General features: G+C 32.6%; 1 protein-coding gene across 2 annotated transcripts; it reads left to right on the forward strand.

Annotated features, from left to right (window-relative positions):
* The first annotated feature begins 880 nt into the window (after positions 1-880).
* Positions 881-9,464, forward strand: LOC129287270 (probable disease resistance protein At5g66900). 2 transcript variants are annotated; one of them, XM_054923473.1, is made up of 6 exons: positions 881-1,648; positions 2,038-2,426; positions 2,611-2,972; positions 5,985-6,253; positions 6,363-7,318; positions 9,109-9,464. In XM_054923473.1, the coding sequence occupies exons 1-5, from the start codon at positions 1,156-1,158 to the stop codon at positions 7,220-7,222; spliced, it is 2,373 nt and encodes a 790-aa protein (XP_054779448.1). In that variant the 5' UTR covers positions 881-1,155; the 3' UTR covers positions 7,223-7,318; positions 9,109-9,464. The 2 variants fall into 2 exon arrangements, with proteins under 2 accessions (XP_054779448.1, XP_054779450.1); XM_054923475.1 differs by having other exon boundaries at positions 2,038-2,417.
* Positions 9,465-16,381: the final 6,917 nt, after the last annotated feature.

A 16,381-nucleotide genomic window follows, 5' to 3' on the forward strand; every position in this document is an offset into this window, starting at 1 on the left:
ATTATGTGAAAAAACAATAGTGTTGTGATCACTTAGGTGAGGGAGATTTACAAACACAGCTTTCTGTTATGATGATATAAATATGACTCAAAAATGTTTGTACATATAAAATTAGGAAAATTGATTAACAATGTATGTTCGTCCCCTTGCTTAAAAAACTAATAAAATAATAAAATTAAGTTTTTAACGGTAACTTTTATACAAAGTAAATTTTGAACTCCACACCTCCCCTAAAAATACAAAAGAAAAGACATGTCTATTTTAAATAATTCAATAGATGAAATAGTAAAAAAGTAAAAGAATACCATTAAGCTAATTCATTGATTATATTAAAATGAAGGAAAATTTAAAAAATACAGCAGGTAGTAAAATTATTCCAAAAACAATTAAGCTCATGCAAATTTAATTGGTCTTTCACCTTCAAATGCCAATATTAATTTTGCTAATTTCAATATAATGATGAATTCTTCTACTTGACAGTGATTACATCTATGCTTATTTGATATGATACTTTTTTTATCAGTGAAGAGAATAAAATACTGGGCATTAAGCTTTATTAATAAAGAAACTGTTGCCTATGCATTTGTTAGATAAATAATAAAAATGTTAGTTGAATATAAATAATTTTAATTTTAATTATTTATTTTAAATATTAAGCATTTGAATGTAAACCAATACATAAGGTGCATTAATGTTTAAGAGAAGTCTGCCCAAAAATTTGCAGCATGCTTGCAACACATCTCCTGCCAACTGTCTGCATTTTCTTTTCTAGGTCACATCAATATAATGAGTGATGAGGAGCAATACAAGAAGCATGAAAAGCAATACGAGAAGCATGAACTTCTTGCGTCATGATGTCACCTAGCAGATTTCTAAACCTGCGACCATTTCCCGACATCTAGAATTTATAAAATAAGAAAGGTTTGCCGTCCATCCTTCTTTTAACTTGCAGCAGGTCCCAAAAATATTAGTCAAAGCCCGGCAGGTTAACAGGGCGGCAAGGACCTCGAAACCTCGTCACATCATCCGATTATCGTGAACGACGGTTCTGCGAAGGATCTTTCAGAGTGAGGGAACAAAAGAAAGAAATCAGCCATGGAAGAAAGGGCACAACTATTCGAAGAAGCTGATCCAGCAGCGCTGCTTTAGAGGTCGATGAAAAAGATAAGGCAAATGATCGACGATGCACACAAGAATGAGAACAGACTCCAAAGGTTCAGATCAACACTGAAGGCCTTCACGCCGTTGATGGAAGAGATCAAAATATTTAACGATGGCCTGGATCGCCCCAGGGAAGAAATACAAGAGCTGATTCAGGAAAAGGAAGGAGGGCGCAGGCACGGTTGGACTGTCAATTGGCTTTCTTTTGATTCGAGGGCTGAAAATGATAGGGTAAAGGATGTGCAGGAGACTCTCAACCAGGTAAGACAAATTCTCCAAGCGATGAGCTACAAAGAGAATTCTGGGCACAGAATTATATGCTTGCCTCCGCAAAGCCCAGAACTCGTCATTGGGATGGACGAGCCCTTCTGGAGTCTGAAAATGGAGCTTCTCAGGGATGGCGCATCCGTCCTTGGATTGACTGGTCTACCAGGATCCGGAAAGACCACCTTGGCAGCGAAGCTCTGTTGGGATGATCAAGTCAAAGGTAACGCCCCTTTTTTTTGTTGCCCCCTTTTTGAAGTCCTAATCGCCGTGCTTGAGGGCCAGTATTCATTTTGGCCCAATTGAGGCCCAATTAGTATTATTGATACTCAAAACTGTGATTTCTCGACGGGAGTTTTCCTTTGAGCAAGGCTTTGGGCCCAGTGATATTTATTGGGCATATGCCCAGTGTTACTTTGCCTATTCATAAACTTACGGCAGCCCAAATATGTATCCACCCCCCTGAAGAGGCGTAAAAAATGTGCCGTGGAAGAGCATTACATCATATTATGAAATTTCATACGCAGCAAATTAAGAACTGAGAAGCATGTTGTTGTTACCTTCCAGACTTCGAATGTTCCTTGATTCAAAATATATGCTTGGTTTTATCAGGTAAATTCAGAGACCATATCATTTTTGTGACCTTCTCAAAAACACCCAACTTTAGGGTCATTGTGGAGGCGCTGCTTCAACACTGTGGAAGTTGGGTTCCCAAGGTTCATAGCGACAAAAATGCTGTTAAACTGCTGGGACTTCGTTTTAGTGAAATAGAAAGACCAATATTGTTGGTGTTGGATGACGTTTGGCCTGGCTCAGAATCCCTTGTTCAGAACTTCAAGTTTCAGATTCCCGATTATAAAATTTTGATCACTTCAAGGGTTACAATTCCAACTGTAAACCCTCAAATCGACTTGGGACCACTTCGTGATGAAGACGCACTAACCCTTTTCCGTCACTTTGCTCTCGTCTCATGCATTCCCGACGAAAATCTTGTACGAGAGGTCCCCCCCCCTTTTTTTTCTTTCTTCTTTTCACTTTTGATTCGTGGAAATTATCTTTCTTCTCTTTCTACGTTTGATAAATATTATACTGAATTTTAGAAGTTGGCAAGGACAGCGATAATTTGACATAACTCAACCTATATCATCATTTTCTCTGACCTTATTCGTTTGCAATGAAATGCAGGTTGTGAAAAGTTGTAAAGGTCTACCTTTGGCCATTAAAGTAATCGCTGGATCACTGCGTCAGCAACCGTATGAGGTGTGGCAAAAGATGATACAGGAATGGTCGCACGGTCATTCTATTCTTGATTCTAATACAAGTTTGCTTATCTTTCTCCAAGGATGCTTGGATGTTTTGGAATTTGAGCCCATCATCAGGGAGTACTTCATGGACCTAGGGTTATTTCCGGAAGACCAAAAAATTCCCGTCATGGCTCTCATTGATATGTGGGCAGAACTCTATAAAGTAGATGATGACGGGAAAAAAGCGATGACCATAATCGATAAATTAGTCTCCCTGAATCTGGCAATTCTCCTTGTTACAAGGTACATTAACTAATCTTTTTCCCATGGTCTCTTAACGTGTAATTGCTATATATAGTCGAAGATGTTGGGATTTGAGGATGGAGGAAGAGAAGACTTAATTGAAGATAAACTGTTATTACTCACTCAACTACGATGCACTTAAATACTAATAACTCTTCTCGTAGTTTTCCTTTACTCTCTCTCTCTCTTACCTCATTTCTTCACTCTTACAAGCGCTACACTTTACGCGCACACTTTCTTTTCTCTTCTCTCACCTTGCGTCACTTCACTCTTTATTTCTTTCTCCTCTTGGCACACACCACTAACTAATGCACATACATATTCATAGGTGAGTTATGTCAGTCAAATCACTTATCCAGCGGTATCAGGAAATTTCACGTTTTCACCGTCGTTGCATTTTTCTGACCCAGGATAGAAATATCCAAAGCTTCACACTCAAGAAACATCTGGAATATTGGCGGGGAAGAAGAGAAGGATACGGGGGAGAGAGAGGCGTTGATATCTAACACCTCCCCTCAACGACTACTTTCTCTCAACCTTCACATTGCTTCTTCATTTCTTCAGACTTCCAAATGGTTTCCTGAACCTAGCATAATCAATTCCACATCGTTGAGGAAACTCATACGCGGCCAATTTTGTCTTGTGACTTTAAACATTCTTGATTCTTGCCTTTTGTATCTTCATAGATATTTGTGATGGTGAAGATTGGTCTTGCTCTCCATCTTCGTCTTCATATTTTTCCTTAATCGAACTCTTAACATTCTCTTCCTTGACTTCATCTGTTTCTTCTGTGATGCAAAATTTTGTTGTTTCTTTTCTACTGAAATCTTCTGTCTCCATCTCTTTTTCAATGGCACATGATACTTCAAAATCTTATTTTTCCTCACTGTCACTTTTATTGGCGATGACAACATTTCCTTCAGCCTTTCTATGCCAACAATCTCGTATGCAGTGGCCGACCTTCTCGCAAATATAATACTGACCTTTCTTTCGGCGATTTTTCTTTTTGTCAAGCTTGTCTCAATCTTCGCAAGCTCCCCCTTGACATGAGCTTCTATTGCGACATTCTCTATACCAATCGCTTTGTCGCCTTCTGTCATCTCCTTGTTTCTTTGAGTTTGAATCCTCCTGTTGATGTCTCTTTTTACAAAAGAGAGACTTTCTCTCATCTTTCAAAGGAACTTTGAACATTTGTGTATTCAAAGCTTCTTAATTAGTCAAGATACCTTTCCAATTAGGCTAAGGTTGGTTCTTTAGACCAACCTCTTGTTGTCGTGACTAGGCTGTAATATTTTGGATTTAACCCTGTAATGATAAATCTCCGCGTTTGTGTGTCAGTAATGGGGTTCCTTAGATCTAATTATGAAATCTCATTGCAAATAGATTTAATTTTTGAGAAGCACTCACTTGCTCGCATATCATTTTGCCGAACTGAGGCAAGCTCATTCTCAAATAACTACAACTTTGCATCATTTGCTCTTTCAAATAGCAAGGCTAATGTATCCCATGCTTCATCTGGCTTCTTTGCTTCTTTGACATATCTAATGAATTGTGGCTCAACAATAACAGTCAATACGTAAAGAGCTTTCTTAACCCTTACCTGCTAGCATCATATTTGTTGATGAGATTCCAAAGATTCTGACCTCTGAGATAGAACTTGACTATTGTACTCCACACTTGATAATACTTATTTAGTTTCTTCACTAAACAAGCATTCAACGTCATGTCTGCCATGGCAATCTTGGTTGTGCCCAACACCCACACCAAGCTGATTTGGTCCCTGATTGATCTACTCCACAGTCTCGGATTGTTTATCGGCAGAATCTCAAGCGAATCTAGACTCTCAAAGTCTTCTGCCTGAATATTCAAACTCTATCAACTACTCTCAAGCAACCCAACTGCTCCTCAATAGCTCCAGCTCTGGTGCCAAATGTTGGGATTTGAGGATGGAGAAAGAGAGGGACTTAAATAAAAATAAATACACTCAAACACTCATAACTTTTCTCATAATTTTCCCTTACTCTTTGTCTATCTCTTACCTCACTTATCTACACTCTTACAAATGCTACACTCACACACACACCTTCTTTTCTCTTCTCTCACCTTACGTCACTTCACTCTTTCTTTCTTTCTTTCTTCTCTCCACAAACATCACTAACTAATGCACATACTTATTTATAGGTGAGTTGTGTTGGTCAAATCACTTATCCAGCGGTATCCGGAAATTTCACTTTTTCACCGTCATTGCATTTTTCTGACCAAGGATAGAAACACTCAAGAAACATCGGTGAGGAAGAGAAGGATCTGTAGAGAGAGGGAGAGGCGTTGATATCTAACAGAAGATGGCTGATGTAGCTTCATGTAATTTCACGAGTACTATTCTATGGAACATCAAATAGAGAACATAAGTTGAAGACTAACATAGTATCAGACAAGAGGACACATATACTTCTATCTTGTCGGGTTCAGTTCCCCTATTCATCCCATCCTTGGGATGAGATCTGATGGTCCAGATTTCAAGTATAATTTTATATTATATTTATTAAAATAAAAATTTATAAAAATTATAAAATAATTTTAATAAATTTTTTATTTTTAATCTGGCCTATACTTAATTTAGAGGGTCCAATTTAATATTAACATTTTTATAACTGATGTATATTGATTATCCAGATGTACTTTGCTCAGTCCAGATAATATAATTGATGTACATTTGAATAATTAATATACATCAATTATAAAAATTTCAATATTAAGTTGGACCCTTTAAATTAAATCTAGACCAAATTAAAAATGAAAAATTTATTAAAATTATTTTATAATTTTTATAAATTTTTATTTTAGTAAATATAATATAAAATTATATAATAATATTTAAAATCTGGACCATCTAGATTAAAATTTGAATGATCCAGATCTCATTTCAAGGATGAGCACATGAGGAGTAGGGAATTCCCTCTCTTTTCTGGAATATTTCCTTAGCTGGGAAGCTAAACTCTGCTCATTTACCAGGAAAGTTGAAAGTGATTCAGACAAATACTACAACAACTACTTCATCGTCCAGCATGACCTTCTACGAGAACTCGCAATTCATCAAAGCAACCAAGAACAATTTGAACGGAGAAGAAGATTGATGATTGACATAAATGAAAATAATCTCCAATGGTGTCTGGAAGAGCAGCAGCAAAGCATTATTTTCCGCCTGTTGTCAATATTCCTTAAATGGCGAGCTAAACTAAAGCAGCAACCTGCCATTGCACGCACATTGTCTATATCAACTGGTTAGTTTGATCTCTTCCTTAAAAATTTATACTTGCAGATTTAAAAGAGAATACGTATTAGAAAGTTGCAAAGTTCTCTAAATTGATGCCAATTGGGTTGTTTCTGCAGATGAAACATTCACTTCAGATTGGGCCAGGATTGTTTCTGCAGATGAAACATTCACTTTAGATTGGGGCAGCTCGCAGTTTTTGGAAACTGAGGTTCCATTATTGCATGTTCGTACTAAGCAGTATTCCTTACCGAAGTTCACTGAGAAAATGAGTAGCCTAAAGGTTCTGACATGCACTAATAATGGTTTCCATGCTTCTGAATTGGAAAACTTTGAGATACTGGGTTCTTTATCTAACCTGAAAAGAATTAGACTGGAGAAGGTTTCTGTTCCTCCCCTTGGCACCCCGAAGAGCCTGCAAAAATTATCCATTTATGGTTGTGATACAAGTCAAGCTTTTGGGAGCTCTACGATACCAATTTCAGATTCATTGCCAATGCTAGTAGAATTGAACATTGACTATTGCAAAGATATCGTGGAACTGCCTTCTAGTCTCTGTTTTATTAAAACCCTCAAGAAGCTAAGTATTTCTAACTGCTATAAGTTTTCTACTTTGCCACGAGAAATTGGAAGGCTGGAGAATTTGGAGGTGCTGAGGCTGAATTCCTGTACTGATTTAGGAGCTATAGCAGATTCAATTGGTGGGCTTTCCAAGTTAAGGGTTCTTGATATCTCAATCTGCATAAGCCTAAGAAATTTACCAGAGAGCATTGGTTGCTTACAAAGTATGGAAAAGTTGTACATGACAGGTTGCTCAATGTGTGAATTGCCAGACTCAGTCATGAATCCCGAGCATTTAAAAAGTGTAACATGTGATGAGGAGACGGCTTTTTCATGGGAGCTTTTCGCGCCAATGCTTACCAATCTAAAGATCAAAGTGGTTAACTTAAATTGGCTTCTTTCGTCTGCCTCAATCTAATCTATGGTTTCGCCGGAAGAAAAGCAGCATGATGGTGCTGTTGGTGCAGCGCAGCATTTTAAGTAACTAGCATTCACTCTCCTGCATGTTACACAGGTGCGTTTCCTTAAATGTAATACCTTGAAGTTAGTATTTTAATGTTTTTTAGAGTTGTTTTACATTGTGAAAAATAACATGAACTTTATGAAATCTATATGATATAATTATAGCCCAATCAACATATGCAAAAATATTAACAATAATGTTTGTGATTTATTCAATGAGCATTAAACTTGACATTTACTAATTCAACAACCAACATATAAAACAACCATTAACAATAATGTTTAGATTTTTTCCTATTCATTTACTCATCAACTAATAGAACATTTTTTTTTTCCTGTTTAGATTCTAGTGTAACCAACATGTTTGTAGCATTTACTCACCCGTGCATGGCATGTAAAACTTATACTTTATTGTTATTACAATTAAACATAATATGTTAAAAATACTAAAATTTTTAAATAGTAGTCATGTATTAGCTTGAATGATGTTGGGTACTTGATACCCAATATTATATGATGCTATTTATACCATAATCTCATCCCCTTGCCAGCATCAAAGCCACCTCTTCAATTCAATCCATAATACTGTTTATTCAAGAAAATAATTCAAATGAAATCTTAAAGACTCCAAAACAGAGGTATTGTTCAAAGTATTTATTTCCCGTGCAATACACGTCAATATTAAATGTATGTAATGGTCAAATACAATATAAATATTAAATTTCACTCTTTTTATTAATGAAAGGTTACTATATATCATAATTAATCATAAAAACTACTTTATAATTACAGATCAGGTATATATTGTATTCCCATTTAATATACCGAGAAGATATTATATGTCATATGTGCCTATCACCAAAGTATATGGATAAGTGTCAAAGTGTGTGTATAAGAGAGAAAACAATGTAATTATAGCCCAATCGACATATGCAAAAATATTAATAATAATGTTTGTGATTTATTCAATGAGCAATATACTTGACATTTACTAATTCAATAACCAACGTATAAAACAATCATTAACAATAATGTTTAGATTTTTTTCCTATACATTTACTCACCAACTTATAGAACATTTTTTCCTGTTTGGATTCTAGTGTACCAACATGTTTGTAGCATTTACTCACTCGCACATGGCATGGAAAACTTATGCTTTATAGTTATTACAATTAAACATAATATGTTACTTTCATACTTTAAAATAATAAAATTTATAAATTGTAGTCATGTATTAGCTTGAATGATGTTGGGTACTTGATACCCAATGTTATATGACGCTATTTATATCATCACCTCATCCCCTTGCCAGCATCAAAGCCACCTCTTCAATTCAATCCATAATACTGTTTATTCAAGGAAGTAATTCAAATGAAACCCTTAAAGACTCCAAAACCGAGATATTGTTCAAAGTATTTATTTCCCGTGCAATAAGCGATAATGTTAAATGTAAATAATGGTCAAATACAATATAAATATTAAATTTCACTCTTTTTATTAGTGAAAGGTTACTATATATCATAATTAATAACAAAAACAATTTTGTAAGTACAGATCAATTATATTTTGTATTGCCATTTAATATACTGAGAAGATATTTTACGCGCGCACACGCACACATACATATATATATGTATACATATGTACCTATCACCAAAATATATAGATGAGTGTCAAAGTGTGTGTACAAGAGAGAAAACAACAACAGCAACAACAACAATGTTGTTGCAGTATTGGTTGTGAGGCATTGAGGATTAAGATATGATGATGGGATTGTGCCATGAGCTGGATTTTTCTTTGATTACTTTAAATGTTGCAATTTGCACACTATTATTTCTGCAGGGTCTTTTGGAACCCCACCTTCCATGAGATTCGTCCTATGAGGAGGAGGACTCTTCACCTCTCCAGGAGGACTTAGAATGAAAGTACTTGTTTGGAGTGGCCTGCATTTTCAGTTCTAGGTCTTTTTTTGTGTCTCATTTTCAGGAACTATGTTGAAGTTGTATCTTTTTGTATTTTTGGTGGCTGTTCTTTGTAAGATTATATCTTGTTCCCAAGTGTTGAAGATCTCTGTCCGACCTTTTGAAGAACTTTGCAAAAGTGCAGTAGATCTATGGTCCTCTGGCCTTTTGAACAACTCTGTAATAGGTGCTTTGGCACCATATTTTATTATTAAATGTTATGGGTAGTTTCTATTCGCTCTTGCCTTCTCCATTTCATTTTAATCAAATAGTTGCCATTTTTCTTTTATGTGTTTATCCAATCTATTTATACTGTAATAATGCTGGTACGAATTGATACAAAGCTGTTGTCCTGTTTCAGTCAAATTTAGTTTTTAATTTATATTGCTGAAGTTGGTTTCTTATCTTTATTTATTTAAGGATATGGTTGTTATATATAAGTTTGAATCTTTTATACAGGATCATATATTTATGTTTTAATTATAATTTACCGGTGTATATATATATGGAGTCTTGATGCCATAAAAATATCTTGTATCTTTAACGCTAATCAATTTTACATGATGTATTACTTATATTGTTGAAGTTTCTGATATGTTTGTTATATTGATTAGCTTTGTAATCACTTTATCTTTCTCTTCCATTTTTTCTGCTTTGACCATGCCTATATTGTCATCGATTTGTGCTATATTTGTTGCAATATTTGTCTCTGTCACGTTTCATTGTTGAAATCTTGGAAATGTCATCTGTATGATCTTTCACATGATTTGGTGTCTTTTTTTTCTCTCTTCCAGTTGCAGCATGTTATTCAGTCTCTGGCAGCCTCTAGAGACTAATTTGGATTGGATGTGTTGTGTGGACCACGATAGTGCATATAAGGTAGGTCTGATTTTTATTTACACTATCATCATTGCTTATAGATATGTCCGAATTTCTTTTAGTAATTAATTGTGGGGTTTAATTTCAGTATATCAGATAAATAACACGGTGGTTAAGTCTGATGACAAATGTCTTCTTTACATGGTTATGTAAAAGGGGTCTAATAAGGTTTGGTTAATTAATTTTAGATTTATTATCTTGAAGATATCATCTGACATTGTCACATCTGTATAAGTTTAGATGACATAGCAGATTTCTTCAAGATATTGTTGGATCTGTGATGTGTGATATTGCTGTGAAAAGAATTAGAGCGCATCATGATGATTTGTTCTAACCTACCACTGTAGAAATACGATATTTTAAAGCTATGCATATACAGCTAGATGCCACAAATTCCTCATATTTATTTATTTTCGAACTCTGAACTTGAGATTACACTTTCAATAAGTAGTTAAAACATGAAACTCATGATTCATTCACTTTTTTTGGTTGAAGCATAACCGTTTGCGTTATCTATGTCATGTTGCTCTCTAACTTTCAAGGTTTGTATCTTTGCGAATGTATTGACCAATGGGTAACTATTGTGGTGTGTGTGGGTGTGTGGGTGTGTGTGTGTGTTTTTCTTGTGTTTTTTTTTTTTTTTTGGTCAGTTCAGATTTAAAACGTGGGGTTAATATGATTTATGTTGCTTTTTTTTTTTGTTCTAATTCTGTTAGTGACCATCAGTTAATTGTTTTTTTGGTGATGATTGACCATCAGTTAATTGTTTTGCCTTTTTCATTGTCCGCTTGGTATTTCATGATGTATGACCAGTAAATCTTTCCTTATCTTTTTTCAGTAGTGTTACCGTCGGATTGTCACATGGGTTTTCATCACTTCCCTTTTCACTCTTGTGACCTTGCCTTAGTAGTCATTTGATACTACTATTTTTATTGCAGTCTTATTCTGTGTCATGTTTTATTGCTGAAATTTGTATGATCAGCCACATGATCTTTTCCCAGTTATGTTCTTCCAGTGGCAACATATGTTTCAATCTACGGTACCTTCTCAAACACTTACTTGGATCGAAAGTGTTGTGTGGACCATGATAGTGCACATGAAGCAAATATGATTTTTATTTAGGCGACATTGTCATCAGTGCTTCTAGAATATGGTCGATCTCTTTCAGTAATTAATTGCGGTTCACATTTACTATACCATATAATAAACATGCTCATTAATTTCTTTATATGTTTATGCAAAAGGAGCCCAGTGTGATTAGATTAATTAATTTAAGATTAAATATGATCAGGAGATCATCTGAGATGGTCACAGTTGTGTAAGTTCCAAAAGATGTTGCCGATTTATTCAAGATATTGTTGGATAGTGTGATATTTCTGTGAAAAGATTTAGAGCAATCATGATGATTTGTTGTGGCTGATTTTTATATCTTATTGGGTTCCTCAAATTCTGCTTCTTGATTTCTACTTTCTAGGACATCTCAAAGGACTGGATAGTATGAAAATAATATCTTTCCAGGGTTTTTTTTGAATTTAATATTTTTATTTGTTTTATCATGACTTATAGTTATCACCATTCACCATGATAAATTATAGGTATTACAGGTATACTGATTTTTTTTTCTCGAAACTTTATATTTGAGTTCTATGATTTAGTGTGCTTCTCGATAAACATATCATGCTCTTTTAGCCCTGAAAATATTTTGATAAATAGCAAATGATCTCACGCCATGCTTCTGTGAAGCATAGATTCTGATATTGTTCTTGACAAGACTTTTCACATCTACATGGTATGTTTTAGTTGTTGAAAGTGTGGCTTTTCCCATAAACTTTTACTGTTGAGTTCTATGTCTATGTTTTTGCTCATCGTAAAATTGATCATTCTATTACTAGTGGAATATCTTTATCTGTGTGGTTCCATTTTTTTATTGGTGTAACACTGCCAGCATTGTAATTAGAATGTAATTACTCTCTCACAGATATAAAGTGTCGTTTGCATGGATAAAACTTTATTATAAACATGTCATTACTCATTATTCTATATGTCATAAATATGATCAATATAAGTTTTTATTAATTATTTCATTTGTTTTGCTTACATGACAAATACCATCTATTTACTTGAAGTGGATTTTAACCAAATACTTCTTCATGTGTATAATGAAAATCTTGTCACAAGGACTAATCCATGTGCTATGGTCCCCTAAATGCCATTATTGTGTTAAGTCTGCAATGAATTTTGCAAAGGAAAATGAGAAAAATTGAATAGGCATTATCCATGATACTTTAAAGCTATTTTTGTGATAAGGCTTTGATTGTATGACTTTACATTGTTGTTGTCACTTTGCCTATCATTTTCAGCACTCATATATACATTCTACTTTTATTTATAATTTGATATACAGGAAGCTATGATCTTTTAATAAACCTCTATTTTTTTTATTGTCAACGCAAATTTCATTTCGTTTCATTTTAAATGTTAGTTAATTTTCAATAAGGGTTGAATTGAAGTCAACTTTTCTTATGAGTAATCATTGGCAGGGCTGTTCAAGTGGCTCAAAAGCTTGATCCTGCTTGAGTCAGTCGAGCATCAAGTTGGGGTCAACCCTAACCCAACCCAACCTGGCTTGAAATATTTATCTATTTTATTTTATTTTTTAATTTTTTTAAAACTTAATTATTTTATAATGTTATTTTTATTTAATTTTCTTATGCATTATATTATTTTTTATGTTCATCATGAATATCTTTTATAATTTCAATTTTTCTAATCATTTAAATATTTAAAATTGATTTTTTTACTTTATATCATGGGAAAATAATAAATAATTTTTAATTATATACAATTTAAAAAATTATTACTTTAAATTCTAACACTTTTTTTATAAATATTTTAAATAATTTTAATTATATTTTATATTGTTTGATAAATTTTTTATATTTAAAATTTTTTAAAAATAAAATTCAGGTATTGGGTCAAAACCCAACCCAAGCGTTTCCGGAATATATATATAGAGTTGGGCATCAGACTAGGCAACTATCATTATTTTTACAAATAATTCATTTTAAATAATTATTACACGGGCAACTATCCATTCTAAAGTTGGCATGACATGAAGATACACTTTGTTTTTTTTTTTGGATGGTTTAGGTACAACTGTGTGGGTTTGGAAATTCATCCTCCCCTTTTTTTGGTTGAATTCATGGGCCTTTGGGTTTTCACTTCTGCTTTTTGTTAAATTTTTGTTTTATGCTATTGACCGATGGTCCAAGGCTTTGTTTATTTTGTTATCCAAATTGTAAAAATTTTATGTTTTTGTTCAGATATCTTTCCTTCTTCATATATTTACTATTTCCTTGTCAGTTTTGCACCACCTTTTCATATTTTACTGTTGTTACCATACTTTAGCAGCAAGTATGAACTTGTATGCTTTATAATGGTTTTTTATCTATCATGTACTATATATTTATTTTTATTTTAGTAAGGAAAGTGGAAAGATATGCAAGAGAGGAACATATGAAGACTTGCCCAAAAAAAAAAAAGGGGGCAAAAGCATCTTGAGCCTTGAGGCATTTAAACGAAAAGAAATTGAATGCAGTGTTTGTCGTGAGGATGTTCTTTCAAAGGCAGCGGCTAAATATAAGTTTGGGCTACTATCCGAATGTGATCATTCTGCATATCTGGTATTAGGAATTGGCGTAGTATGTAAATACCACATTGAGGTCCTGTCCAATCTGTAGCAAGTTCTCTTATTTTGTCATTCTAATTGCTGGTTTGAATTTCAATTGAATATAATTAATTATAAAAATAATTTATTAATATAATTAATTATATTATTTTGTTTATACTATTTTTTAAAAATTAATTTTAATTATACAAATTATCATAAAAGACATTGCTTTTTAAAAATTAAATCATTGATAAAGTTATATTTAATATTATTAAATTTGTTAAACTTTATTTAAGAAGTAAAATATATTATTTAATAATAAAATTAAATCTATAAATAATCTTCCAGAACTTAATTTAAAACATGATTTTGGCTCAATAATCAATTATCGACTTTTTGACTGTTTGGGTAATATTATCGGTGTTTTTCTATGAAAAGTTCAAGGGCAGTACTAATTTTAAAACACGACTCATCTAATAAACGAACATCATGTGATGGGGTCTTGGTATTATATTATAACATCAAACTCATTCAAAAGCTGCTCCCCATCAAACTCATTCAAAAGCTGCTCCCCCCCCCCCCCCCCCCAACTTAAGCCAAAAATAAATTTTGGGTCAAATAATTATGAGCAAATTTGACTGTTTGGATAATTTTTAGTGAAATCAATTATTTACCCCAAAAAATTGAGGCTTATCCAAAAAATCAATTAGTTCTCTTATTCTGTCATTCTAATTTTCCGTTTGAATTTCAATTTAATATAATTAATTATAAAAATAATTAATTAATATGATTGATTTTAATTATAATAAATTATGTTATAACATAATCTATTTGGATACTGAAATTAATTTTAGTTATACAAATTATTATAAAGGATATTGCTTTTCAAAATTAAATTATTGATAAAATTGTATTTAATATTATTAAATTCGTTAAACTTGATTTAAGAATTAAAATATATTATTTAAAAGTAAAATTGAATCTATAAACAACCTATCAAAACTTATTTTAAAATGTAATTCTGGTTCAATAATTAATTATCAAATTTTTTTGACTGTTTGGATAATTTTCATTAAAAAATCAATTTTGGTCCAAAAAATTGATTTTATATCCTATCCAAACACGTAGTACAACAAAAGAAAAACAGAAAATCATTAACAGCTACAAGGAAAAGCTCAAGTAATTTTTAACTACTGGAAAATTCTTTATTTCTCTCTCAGGCTCTGTATAATTAATGCATGCTAAGATTATTAATCAGGCACAATTGTATATTGCTTGATGCTTGATTTGAGGGGTATTGGTAATTCTGCTTCACCTCTCATTCTTCTCTTTATTGATATGTATGTGCAGGAAAAGTATGGATTTTACATGATTGTGTGTATTAGTGTGTTGGTTTGTTAGTATTTTAAAACCATGACCCCTTCAACCAAAGCATAGGTTCCACGAAGATTTTTTTATTGTGACATTTTCATCCATTTCAATCCACATAATGGAGCATGTAATGATTGTAACAGAATTAGGCTAATAGGTTTTAGCTGCTTTTAACTTTTTCAACCGTCACCTATAAAGGTTGAGAAAGGAAAAGAAAATCGCCATCTTTTTTTTTTATATATAACAGGAAATCCCATTCTTAGTAACTCAAGAAAAGATAAAATGTAACACATTTAATTGTGAAGTAGAAACCACCTGTTAGTGTCTTGAAACTTATTCTTTTCAGCTCAAAATTTTTAGGTGTGCAAACATTTGTTTTGACATATTAATGGATAGGAATTTCTTTAAATAAATAAATTGGATGAGACACGTTAAAATACTTTTTTTAAGTTTGAGTAATGTGTTCTCGGCTTTTCATTATTTAGCTCCAAGTTGTCCAAAAACCTACAAGAAGTTAATAGCCTTAATTTTAAGCCATTAGTCATTGATCTTTGAGAAAATAATAAAGAGATTCTAAAAGAATCAATTAATTGAAATTAGATTTTAAGTGCTAAACTTTTAAATTTACAAATCAATCTCTCAATTTTACAATTATGTTATAATGAATTTACAATTTATTTTTAAAATTTTAATATGATTGAAAAATATAAAATTTTTTTCCTGTTAAAATTTAAAATACAAAATTATAAATTTATCACAATGGTGTTATAAAATTGAAAGATTAAATTACAAAATCTTAAAATTTAACACTTAATATCTAATTTAAATTAATTAATTCTTTTAAATCTTTCTCTCATTCATCCTTTATCTTTTGTTCATTTGATTTTCAGTGCAAAACGCCAATATCCTTCACATGTGAGCCATTAGTCACAGCAATAATAACACCCGACACATAGCAACCTCGTGCCCGTCCAAGCTTGTGCTGGTACTCTAATAATGAAAAACAAATTGTAGTGTTCACGCATTTAGCAAAATGTAGGGAAGGGCATTTTAGCAAAATGTAGGCTCTCTCCTAATGTCACCTCTCTTTTTTTTTAACATAGGTCTCTATATTTTGCTCGCATTTTGTTATTGATACCTACATTTTTTTATGTTTTAAATTTCTACACTTTTATTTTTTATTATTTTATGTTACTTTATAAATAAAGTGTGGGGACTTTAAAGGAATCTAAAA

The sequence above is a fragment of the Prosopis cineraria genome, unplaced genomic scaffold, assembly GCF_029017545.1.
Source record: "Prosopis cineraria cultivar Desert tree isolate PC_DT_omini unplaced genomic scaffold, ASM2901754v1 PC11, whole genome shotgun sequence".
Lineage (NCBI taxonomy): Eukaryota > Viridiplantae > Streptophyta > Magnoliopsida > Fabales > Fabaceae > Prosopis > Prosopis cineraria.

Excerpts from the sequence above, each read along its gene's own strand:
- LOC129287270 (XM_054923473.1), top strand. The coding sequence starts at position 1,156 with ATGAAAAAGATAAGGCAAATGATCGACGATGCACACAAGAATGAGAAC. Across the intron at positions 2,427-2,610 it reads ACGAAAATCTTGTACGAGAG|GTTGTGAAAAGTTGTAAAGG; the intron begins GTCCCCCCCCCT and ends AATGAAATGCAG. Across the intron at positions 6,254-6,362 it reads CACATTGTCTATATCAACTG|ATGAAACATTCACTTCAGAT; the intron begins GTTAGTTTGATC and ends TTGTTTCTGCAG.